Source organism: Monodelphis domestica, chromosome 7 (genome assembly GCF_027887165.1).
Source record: "Monodelphis domestica isolate mMonDom1 chromosome 7, mMonDom1.pri, whole genome shotgun sequence".
Classification (NCBI taxonomy): Eukaryota; Metazoa; Chordata; class Mammalia; order Didelphimorphia; family Didelphidae; genus Monodelphis; species Monodelphis domestica.
Window position 1 is genome coordinate 230,975,470 of NC_077233.1, and position 12,362 is coordinate 230,987,831.

The 12,362-nt window shown below is 38.5% G+C and overlaps 1 protein-coding gene across 5 annotated transcripts in view; it reads right to left on the reverse strand.

The window, feature by feature from the left end:
• REXO5 (RNA exonuclease 5) overlaps positions 1 to 12,362 on the reverse strand; it is a 57,059-nt gene that overhangs the window by 31,844 nt on the left and 12,853 nt on the right. Inside the window, exons 1-6 of one of the 5 annotated variants that reach the window (XM_007498215.3) lie at positions 12,198 to 12,326; positions 7,254 to 7,408; positions 6,042 to 6,172; positions 5,231 to 5,357; positions 2,959 to 3,067; positions 670 to 813 (exon numbers count right to left, since the gene is read on the reverse strand). In XM_007498215.3, the coding sequence (XP_007498277.1) occupies positions 670 to 813; positions 2,959 to 3,067; positions 5,231 to 5,357; positions 6,042 to 6,172; positions 7,254 to 7,379 (637 nt within the window). In that variant the 5' untranslated portion in view covers positions 7,380 to 7,408; positions 12,198 to 12,326. Of the gene's footprint in view, positions 1 to 669; positions 814 to 2,958; positions 3,068 to 5,230; positions 5,358 to 6,041; positions 6,173 to 7,253; positions 7,409 to 10,686; positions 10,926 to 12,036; positions 12,138 to 12,162; positions 12,327 to 12,362 lie in introns of those variants that run through there. The other 4 variants (XM_007498213.3, XM_016423870.2, XM_056806549.1 and 1 more) reach the window with 4 other exon arrangements.

The window sequence follows — 12,362 nt, forward strand, 5'->3', positions numbered from 1 at the left end:
AAAAAAATTGTAAAAAAAAAAACACAAAAAACCAGAGGCAATGATATTCAATTGTCTAGGAAATGTTTCTGGAATTTAGTGAGGAAAAGTGGATGTTGTGCACTATCAATGGCAATATCCTTAGACCTCAAAAAGGTCACCATAAGCTTGCCCATTATGGCATTCTATCTGACTTCTCTCCTGCAACATTTTGGTCATGAAAGTATCATACACTTACTTTTAGAATAAAATAAAAAATAAGCTTTTGGGGAAAGTCTGCCCATCCTTTAAAAACATCAACCAAAAACATAAACATTCTCTCTTTTAAGAAAATATTGGGCTAGTATAAAGTCTTTGACCACTGTCATCTGTCATCAAAGTGAATTTTTATGCTGCTATTCATAGAAAAGGAACAGTCCATAAAAGCACTTCTTAAGATGAAAAGAGGCCTTAACATAGACTGAATAGGGTTAAAACTATGGGCAAAATGCTTAGTTTAACTTTGTTCCATGTCCTTACAGACTTGGCCTTCACATCCCATTAAAGTGTCACTATCGTTATTGAACAATAACAGGTGGAAAAGAGCTCTATTGACTGTGGCCAAGGAAATCAAATATCAGTGCTCCACTTTTAAAATAATCTTCTCATCTCTCTATTTCTGCCACCATATCAATTATAATCTCAACCAACCTTGGAGTGGAAAGTCAAATTTTTTCATCTCTTCTTTGGTCAATAGGCATCTGACCAAACCCACTTTGTCATATCCATATTTTTGAATGATGGGATCACTGTGCAAGTCTGTGATGGCTTGTGGACTGGTAAGAGATGATGACACTGAAACAAGTAAGTCCAGAGTAGATGTGTTAAAATATGTTTTTAACAGACCCTTCCCAATGGCATATCTTTATTGTAGAGCCTATTAAAGCTCTTTGAAAAGAATTTTCTTATTACTTTAGTGAAGGATATAAGGCTATACCTACTTCACTGGTTTAGGGGCCATCCTAATGAGAAAACTGCTGCCACCAATTCAAGCTGGCACCTTCCCAATAAGAGTTTTGGAGAGTTGTCTAGAGCACTGAGAAATTAAATGACTTGCTCAGGGCCACAGAACTTCTGTGTGTCAGGCATCGGGCTTGGACCCAGGCTTTCCCGGCTTTGAAGTCAATTTTCCATCCACTACATGAGTGGTGTCAAACTCAAAAAGAAATGGGTCCCTGTGGACTGCATGTTGCCTTAGAAAACCACGCATTAACATTACCCGTGTTGTGTTGTATTTTATTTTGTTAAAAATTTCCCAATTATATTTTAATATGGTTTTGGCAGCACTCCAGGTTTTTGTGCTTTTCTGGACCATGAGGCAAACTGTTCCAGGCATGGGGAACAGTTAGAGAAAATGCCCAAGGACAAGAAATGGTGTGTCTTGCTTGTGGAACAGTTAGGAAGCCACTGTCACTGGCCTGAAGAGTATGTCAGGGAGTAAGTTATAAAAAGAGTAGAAATGTAGCAGAGGGCCAGGTTATAAGGGTCTTTGAATACCAATATGAGGAGTTTGTATTTGATCCTGGAGGCAAAAGGAAGCCATTGAGGTTTATTGAATAGGGTAGTGACATGATTAGGCCTGTGTTTTAGGTAAAATCACATAAGCAGCTAAATAGTAGATGGACTGGAATGGGGAGAAACTTGAGGGAGGAAAACCAACTAGAAGGCTACTGATATATTAGTCATCATCACAGCATCTCAGGTGATAAGGGCCTGCACCAGAGTGATAGCATTGTCAAAAAAGAGAAAGGAATATATGTGAGATGATAGGAAGGCAAAATTGTCAGGGTTTGGTAATGGATTAAATACTGGAGGCAAGGGAGAGAAGAGTTGAGGATGACACCTAGGAAGACTTGAATGAACTGAACCAGAGTGAGGAGAACCAAGAGAACACAATGTAATAACATTGTAAAAACAAACAATTTTGAAAGAACTCTAGTCAATACAATGACCAATCCATGATTCTAGAGAATTGATGATGAGGCAAGATACCCATCTCTTGACAGAGAGAAACTGGAACTCATGTCGTAGATGGAGACAAACATATATTTTCAGATACAGTCAATGTAGGAATTTATTTTTTTTATTTTAATTTATTTTTTGTTTTTGTTATAAAGGTTTTGTTCCTTTTATTTCAATTTTTGGGGGGAAGGGCATTCAGAGTAAGGAGAGGAGAACTAGGGAAAGGGCTCCTTCAAAAGGAGAAAGAAAAAGAAAAATCAATCAAAAAAAATTTTAAACCCTTACCTTCTGTCTTGGAGTCAATACTTTGTATTGGCTCCAAGGCAGAAGAATGGTAAGGGCTAGGCAATGGGGGTTAAGTGACTTGCCCAGGGTCACACAGCTGGGAAGTGTCTGAGGTCATATTTGAACCTAGGACAAATATTTTTTAAAACACAAAAAGGCAGATAAAAGGAATCACAGACAAGTAGACAGCTTTGAAAGTGATGTTGGCTTTATTACATATTTAAAGAGAAAAGCAAGCTATATTTAATAAAGATTCAGTTTCAGGTATAACCCTCTCTATTCTGAGTATACAGAAGTACCCACTTTAGCTGATGTTGATTTTTTTAAGTGGAGGGAAAAGCAAACTATGAAAAGGTCTCAAAGCTCAACATAAATGTATATAAATAAACCAGTTAGGACATAAGAAAGTCAGTTTTTAGGAAGGACAATTGCATTGAGAAAAGCATTTTAAAGAGAGTAATCTGAATATGACTATTGGCAGAAGATGCCAGTGGAGAAGAGATTATACAGCAGAAAGAAGATAATGGAGGGAACCATGCCCAGAGACAGTGGGAAGGGATCCTTAAGTAAAATGGCATTTACAAATTGTCTGAAGTGTTTTTAGTTCATAGAATTGTTATCTAAAATGTTTAACAAATATATTCATAACATCCTTTTGAATGAGCAAATAATTGACCAGATCTATATCTCTACCTTGCATTGTATTGGGTGTAGGCAGGATTCTTTCTTCTTTATTTCCATTAGGCTGTTCCCCAATGACATCTGCTAGAAAATTGGCTGACGGAGCAGGCAAACGGAACCTCTGTGCAAACAGTAAGTAAATGAATAGTTTTTCACTAACGTCCCTGAAAAGGTAATGAAGTAATAACACATAAATAACAAAGAAAATGTGTTTGTTAAAGTTAGGTAGGTTTTAAAAACCTAAATTCCTGGCTCTCAGGATTCAGGTATCCTTGCTTCCTTTCTTAGATGTGACTTATCTGAGAGCAGTCCAATTTAACTGATCCAGGAGTTCTATGTTTAGCAACCTATGAGTACTTTGATAAGTGTCTATGAATCATTTTTCTTAATTTCAATTGAACAAACATTTATTAAGTATATAACCACATGCCAGACAGCATGCTAGGCACTAGAGAGACAAAGACAAAACAAGATTATGGTAAGGCCAAAGAAAAGATTTAGAAAAAGTATTCTAAGAAAATTAGGAGAAGGAAAAAATTCCCCTGAAGGAAATCAGGGAAAACTGGGAAATAGTTGGCCTTAAACTGGGACTAGATGGAGAGTAGGCTGTCAATGAGTAAAAATAAAAGGGGGAATGTTCACATTGTGTGCCAATGGGAAGGCAGAAGACAACAGGGGAGACTGTGGAATAGTTAGCAAGACAGTTTGGCCAAAACATTGAATGAATAAGAGGTTGGAGTAGTATGAAAAACTAAAAGGCTTGAATGATTGAGAGGAATCAGATTATAGAGTCTTAAAAAGCTAGCTATACATTTTACATTCTATCAGCTGAGGAACCTCTCAGGGTTTTTGCGCAGGGCACTGAGGGACATCACCAGACACTTCTGTATTATTGGAAAAGTATTTGTCAACTATGTGATGGATGGGCAAGGAAAGACTGCAAGCAAGAAGAAATCTAAGAAGGCTATTACACAATACAAAGATGATAAAACTGTGTTTTCATGGATCCACCAGGCCTCATCCAAACTACTTTATCACATATATTCTCATGAATAACTCATGTACTAACATGAAGATGTGTAAAACCCTGTCTCTTTAAGGGAAAGTTTGAGTTTGGAGGAGCAAGTCAAGGCTCAGTATGAACTAGAAGTCTGGACAATCACTATGTAATTCAGTTAAGCCTTTTAATACTGTATTGCCAAAATAAATGTATTCCAAAAACTATTTTGAATATATTTTTAATTGACTTAACTGTTTATATGTTGAAAATGTAAGTTCCTTTAGGCCAAAGAGTGTTTTGTTTCTGTCCCCAAATCACTTTACATAAAATGATGGGAAAACCTCGCTCAGTGTTTCAATGCAGGCTACATGTGGAGCCTTTTAGAGTTTAAGCACTTAAAATGTCACAGACAAAGTGACCTGTGTAGTCCCTGGGATAGTAGTCTCTAGTAGGATTCTCCACAGCCAGGTGTCTGAAACAGAGAGGAAAGGGCAATACATGTATTTGCCTGTGTCTAGGCAAATTATGCTGTCTTTTCGCAGGCAGTTTCCAAGTTGTCCATTCATTCATTCATTCATTCATTCATTCATTCATTCATTCATTCACTCACTTACTCGACAAGTATATTCCTAATACCCAGCATATCCCAAACAAATGTTAGGTGCTATGAAGTATAAAAAGAAATATGAGGCATTGTACCTGCCCTCTAGGAGCTTACTATCTAATTAAAATGTCCTCTTTATGTCTTGATTTCCCCTCACTTCCTTCACCACCCCAGCCAGACATTTTTTTTCCTTTCTCACCTTTCAAATATTACTGACCCAAATTTCTTCCTTTTTATCAAAAATCCTTAAGCATCCATTTGTCCTCAGATGGTCCAATAATATATGAAGAGGAATAAGGGCCACTAGGAACTTGTGCTGAGCACAATTTGAAGAACACAGCCTCCATCTGGATAGGACACTGAACTTTTATTATTATCTCTATTATCTCATTTGATCCTCACCCTAGGTAAAGCAAGCAGGTAGTAGTATTCCTATTTTACAAGTGAGGTAACAGGGAAACTAAATGACAAAGCAAGTTAGTGATATAATCTGTCTAGAAGTCTAGCCCGGCTTCTTATTACTGCACACCGGAGCTCTCCAGAGCTGGCCACAGAATAGTCTAAAACAGAATAGATTCTTCAAGACTGTAAGAAGAAAGGTCCATCTTGAGACAGCGTATCAAGGACAACACAGGAAGGCTTGGTGAAGACTGCTACGTGGAAAAACTTTCTCCACTTACATGTCTGAATGCCTTTCGGAGGTGTTTGAACTGCAAAAAGAACTTGTAGAAGTGCAGCTGACTCACTCCTTGAAGAACAATAACCACCACACTGTTCAGATGCTTTGGGTGAGAAAGATGGCACCAGCTGTCGAGAAATCAAAGCAACACAGGCAACAGCAAGATCCTAAAGTTAGCTTCAAGAACACAGGGAAGAGGAGGCGTGCAGAAAAGCAATTAGCAAGAGCTAACAGATATTCGCAGGTGTCTTGCATGGGTGGTGAGGCCAGCTGTTACCATAGAGTTCAAATAAACATCTTTCACTGGGGAAATTTGGATTTGGTATACAGAATTTCTCTTTTTCCATACTTCTTGGCTTGTGACCATTCTGCAAAGCCTTTGTTTTAAAATGGCTGTCTATGGAAGAAGGGCCCTTGGTCCTGCTTCCCTCCTACTGGCACATTTCTCCTTTAAGCTGAGCAAACACATGAGCCAACAGAAAGATGGATATACTGACAAGAGCTTTACAACCATAGGCAAAAAAAAAAGTTATTTCAAAGCATCGAAGCCATCTCTTTGGTCATGTGAGTAGAGCAGAATTCTCAACGTATGATATAAAATAGATTAGAATGGGTGCCTACAAATAGTAGCCACAGACTCATTTCATATTTTGGTTAGGCTCAGGGGTTCTTAATTGTTTTTTTTGTGCCATGGATCCCTCTAGCCATTGAGTGAAGCCTATAGACCCCTTCTCAGAATAGTTCCAAAAGTATAAAAAAAAAACAAGGAAACCAATTATATTGTGCACACACACACACTCAAGTTCACACACCTCAGGTTAGGAGCCCCTTGTTCATCAGATATGGACAGTTTTCCCAACGCTGCAGACTTCAGCAATTCACGGAGCTGGTCATGGCTTATTTCATAGTTGTTAACAAATAACTTGGTGGATAAACGGGCTTTCTGAAAGGACAAGCATGGGAAAGATCCCCCTATAACATTTACAAGTTTGAAGATGAAAAGCAAGGCAAAACATATTTCAAAAACAAAATAACAGTCTTTGCTCCTATCAACAGGTGTCTCAACAGCTTTCTGTTTGGCAGAAAAGAGGCATCCAGATGGTGCAAGGGAGAGAGTACTTGGTTTGGAATCAGCAAGAATTGAGTTCAAATCCAGCCTCTAGCTATGTGACCCTAAACAAGAGTCACTTAAGACATTTGACTGTGTTAATTTCCTCAACCATAAAATGGGTATAATATAATATGTGGTTCTGAACATCCAATGAGATATCTATAAAACGCTTAGCACAATGCCTTGCTTCCTTCCGACAGTAATACACTGGAGGCTACATAAATGGGAAGCAGCATGACAGATGCATTGCTGGATATGGAATCAGAGCACTTGGCTTTGATTCTTGACAATGCAATTTTGTATGTGAATGACAAAAGACAAGTCTTAAATTCAGTTTCTCATATATAAAATGAGACGTTTGGATAAGATGGCACCTATATAGTTCCTTCTACTTCTAAACCTATGTATGATCATGTCCATAAAGAACTTGTTTGCTGTGATAATATTATAGACATAATATAGACAATGCCTCCAGAGGGAAGGCCTCAAACTACACTAAAATATATCCACTAACCAAGTGCTTCTTTCATTTGTCTTATGACTTTGCAAGGCATATTCTTTAGCTTATTTATTAAAAGTATTTCTGGAAGTCAGAAGCAGATTGGGAAGAGGGGTACAGTGTATACATGGGCAGAGAAAGGGGAGTTGTTTCCACTGCATAGTTGGTACTTAATAACGCTATATATTGTCATTATTATTGCATAGTGCTATCCCCTCCTGCACTATAATATTCTTACATTTCAATGAGCAACCCATCAAATAAGCATTGTAGAGTTCTTTTCCACACCACCATGAGGTGCTGCAATAGGATTCTGGAAGCTGCTTATGATATAATCTTTCAATGTACAGTGACTGAGGTAAGCAACAAGCTCACAGATGGGATGGCCCTAAGACAGTAGTTAGTAGCACTTACCTTCCACTTAGGCTGACTCTCTTCATCATCTGGATCCCCATTAGTTGTTTCTTCTCCAGACCCTATAAAAAATTCATTTTGTGGCTGCTTCCTCTTTTTGCTTTTGCCAATCAGGGCTGCATCCATTCTTCTTCCTAGTAGTGATCTTTTTCTCCCTGGCAACAAATCATAACCTACATCAGAACTGTAACTCTTATAACAAAAAAATTGTCTTGGCTGCCCAAGACAAAGTGTGCACTGGCTCCAAGGGTGGACTGGGCTGGTCTTATCTAAAGGTTGTATGAGTAGTCCCCTCAATGCATTGTAATATTAATTTCTTCTGTGTTATTAAAGCAGAGGTTTGCAAAGCATACAGATCATTGTTTGTTTGGTTATGTTAGAGTGGGTTGAACTAGATATGAGACACCTTCTAACTAAAATCCTGTGATTCTGTGGTCTACATGTTGCGTGAGCAAGAGTTATTATACCATAGAATGAATGAAAACATTTTTCCATATAACTATCAGAGAACCAGTTCAGATTATCTCCATTTCCCAACTTTATGTCTCACAATAATTTTCAACTAAAAACAATGTTAACAGGATTGCTATGAACTGGGATATAAGAGAGTGATAGCAGTACTTGTCCTTTAGTTTGCTTAGGTTCAAAACTTTTAAAGTTGGATGAGACTGCAGAGGCCATCTAATCCAACTCTATTATTTTTACAGATCAGGAAATTGAGATTCAAGACAGATTTAGTGAATTGCCCCAGCATATTTGAACCCAAGATCTCTAATTGTAAATGGAGCACTCTTCCTATGGCATGACATCCTTGCCCTCATTTCAGTGGAAGTGCTACATACATACCTTTGGCCAGAGGTGAATTCTCCCACCCATTAATTCCCAAAGCACATGTTCTTACTTCTTCTATATACTGATTATGTTCTATTCCATATTCTATTTATCTGTCTTATTCTCTAAATTTGACTATGGCCTTAGGGCATAGCAAATTATCTCCCCGGAAAATGTATATTGAAATGAAGAACTGGTCTATCCACTAAAGTACTTTTCTTATGTCTCATGCAGATGTAAAGGGTTCCAATGTTTTTAAATTAAAATTCTGGGCTCTATACACTCTTAAGCAGAAGCTAAGAGCACAATAGAGAGTGCTTAAAAACTTGAGCCACCCAGGGACAAACCCTACCAAGTTATAAAAGCTTTGAGGAAGAACCTGATATGAGCTATATGTTTGACCTCTAATTATATGAGCTTTGGGAGGCTCTTCTTTAGAGGCCTGACATGGTAGAAGCAACCAACACCTATTCCCTACAGATTAGATTAGCTGGACCCTAAAAAGGCAATAAAATTATTATTGAGACTTAAATGTTCCAGAGACTAAAGCTCCAACTGTTGACATAATTGCTTGGTCACCTAAGATATAAATTAAACAAATACATGAGATGTAAGGGCTGCTTAGGCTCAAAAGCCTCCCTTTGGTGCTTTGAGTCAGTATCTTTTCCTGACTGGCCTTACCCTCAGGGAGGTGCTATATTCAAGTGAATCAAATGTTTTTAATCTTTTCCATATTATTAAGTAAATTTCTTGTTAACTGTTATAAGATGTAGGATGTATCTCATTTGATTTTAGTCTCAAGTCCAAACTACCAGATCATCCCAAGTCTGGCATGGCCTAAAACAGCTGTGTCTTCACCTCAGGTGAAGAATTTATTCAATCGCAGCCACTCACAAAACCATTTACTAATGTATAGCTGGACTTTGATCTGTATTGGTGGAGGGAGTATCCATATCAATAAATTTGCAGATCTAATGAAGTATGAATTGAATGAAAAAAAGGACCACCAATGACTTCATTTTGGAACTTTGAGTCAAGTAGATTGTGTATTTATTATTGGGAGAAGAGGTTATACAGGGCAAAGAAGTTAAAAGTCAATACACATTTATTAAATGTCTGCTATGTGCCAGGGACTGTGCTAAAACACTGTGGACACAAAGAAAGACAAAAGACAGGGTCTTAATGGAGGAGACAACATGCAAATAGCTTTGTACAAACTACATACATAACTTGGAGATAACCAACAAAGGGAAAGCATTAGAATCAAGAAGGATCAGGAAGGGATTTCTGTAGATGGAAAGCTGAGATTTGAAGAAAACCAAGAAAGTCAGGAGGTAGAGATAAAGAAGGAAAGCATTTTATTTATGGAAAAAATGCGCAAAGTCCAGAGATGAAAATGTCTCTTTTAAGGAGCTTTAAGGACATCAGTGTCACTGGACTGTAGAGTATGGAGAGATTGGGGCGGGGGAGGGGCTGTTAGAAAACTAAAAAGGTAGAAGGACCAGGCTATGACAGCCTCTGAATGCCAGAGGATTTTATATTTGATCCTGAAGATGATAGGGAGTCACTAGAGTTTATTGGGTAGTTGCTAATAGTCAGGGTGAGAATGAAGATAAGAAAAGTCAATAAATATTTATTAAGTACCAACTACTACCAGGAACTGTTTTAAGCACTGAGGATACCAATATCAAAGGAAAAAGTCCCCAAGTCATCATCTGGCCTATTGCCTAGTTTTGCAGGTCTCCCTCCCTTTTCCAGTTTTACAACCTTAATCAAATCAATACCACTGTTACTATCAATCTAATTCCCCCATTATGCTGTAAAGTTTACAATCAAAACGCCCTACCATGGTCAGCACTCTTCTATTCATCTTGCCACCAACTTTAAGGCAAAGACTTGTCTTGAACTTTGTAACTATATCCTTAGTACTTAGTAGCTGTTTGGTACATAGTAACCCTTAATAAGTGCCTTTTCTTTCTTTCTTTCTTTCTTTTTTTTTTACTCACATGCCCTTTGCCCCACTTCAGCCCATTGCTTCAATGTACTGCACATAAGAGGTTCTTAATAAAAGTGTCAAGGCAAAATTAATAAGAAAATATTTTCTACAATGATTATAACAAGAGTCCTTAATCTAGAGTACGTGGGCTCCCAAAGGATCAGTGGACAGATGTGGGGGGGGGGGGGGGTCCATGAACTGGAGGGGGAAGAAAAATCACATGTTTATTTTCACCAACCTCTAACTGAAATTGAACAACTATTAGTTTTTTTTTTAATTATTTATTTTCAACTAATAATTTTGAAAAAATTATTCTGAGAAGGTGCACAGGCTTTGCTAGACTACCAAATGGGGTCAAGATATAACCAAGTTTAAGAATCTCTGCTCTAGAGCTTGGAAGAGATTTCAGAGACTAGCCCAAGGTCACACATAGAAAAGGTGAGAGACAAGATTTAAATTTTAATCCTCTGCCTCACCTGAACTACTAAGAGTCTCCTCTTAATTAGTCTCTCTGTTCCAGTTTTGTCTTTTCCAACCCATACTCCATCTCTACCAAGCTATAACAACCAAAATAATACTACTAAAACAAAGACCAGAAAACATTACTTTGTCCAACAAGTGTCTGTGGCTCCCTTTTGTCTTTGGAATAAAGAGCAACATTGGTTAGCATTGAAAGCCCTTCCTTGCCTGGTTCTAGCCACCCTAGGCTCATTTCTTTTGGCCAGGTTCCTCACCTGCAAAAGGCAGAATAATAGCATCTAACTCACAAGGTAGTGTGAAGACCAAATAAGATGACATTGTTCACTGCAAACTTTAAAGAACTACAGGTGTCCCCAAAGTCCTAGGGCAATTTTAAGTTCTAATAACTTAAATAGACCAACTGATCAGTGGTACATCCATGCATTACCAGGCTCAGACTCAGAAAGACCTCAAGTGGAATCCTGTATCAGAGGCTTACTAGCTGTGTGATTGGGGACAGGTTCTCGAATAAACTGAAAAAGGGGATAGCCTCAATCTACTTTACAATATATATGAAGTGCTTTGTAATCCCTAAAGAGGTATTATTATCTGCCTTCCTTCATCTACAAATCTCTAACATTTACATAGCAATTTTAGATTTGCATGGTGGGTTATAAATATTGCATCATTTTATCTTTAAAAAGCCCTCAAGGAAATGGGTGTTATTAGCACCATTTTTCAAATGAGGAAACTGAGTCAGAAGAGCTGAAGTGACCTGCTTAGAGTCACATTTATTTTTAACTGAAACAGCTTTAAACTGCCCTAAGACTTTTGGGATACTCCTTGTAACTACTAGCTGCTCCTCTTATTGTTATTTGTTGGGTGCCATAGTATGAGTTGGAATCCAGTTTCAGATACTAAACTGTATGACCCTGGATAAGTCACTTAACTATTCTCTGCTTCAGTTTTCTCATCTGTAAAACGGGTATAATAATCGTGGTTGTGAGAACAAAATAACAAAGCCTCCGCAAATCTTATGACACTATATACTACGAGTGTGTATACACACATATTTCTTCATTAAAATAAGATATGGATTTATATTAAATGTATATGTTCTATAATACCTAATATAGATATGTAAATACACACATGCTATCTTGGCTATGTGTACCTTAAGCGCAGGGGCTGTTTTCTGCCTCTTTTTGCATCCCCAGCGCTTAGCAGTGCCTGGCACACAGTAAGCGACTAATAAATGCTTCCTGATTGACATAAAACACAGACAATAAATATATTATAAACAAATACGACATAGAGTAGATCGATACAGTTGTATACAGCACAAAGTTGTTATATACAAGGCGGTCTGAGAGGGAGAGTGGTAGCAATGGCGGGGGCGGGGGATGGATGAGGATTGGCCCGGAGACGCTTAGGCAAAGTTTGTCAAAGTGAGGAGGGGTCGGGGCCCGCAGCCCCAGGTCCTAGGCTCCTCCTTACTAGTTCCGGCTCTCCAGGAGGGTCCCTTCCCCAACAAGGCCTTGGATGTAGTTGATCTCATCCAATTCCTCCCCTTAGAAGTGCCCCCCGCCCCCCACTTCGAGGCCGCTCCGTCCAGTCCCCTACCTCTTCTCCCCTTCTCCAGATTCCAATGGGATTACCTCCTCGGTGGGCTACAGGTCCACGCGACAGCGAACAGTTCACGATACGCTGCCGGGCTAAAACATCGAAGAAATTCCCCAAGGCCTGACTAATAGAGGAGCAGAAAACATCGATTTTCCGAGGCGACAGAAATGGAGGGAGGGAGGAGAAAAACCTGAAGGAAG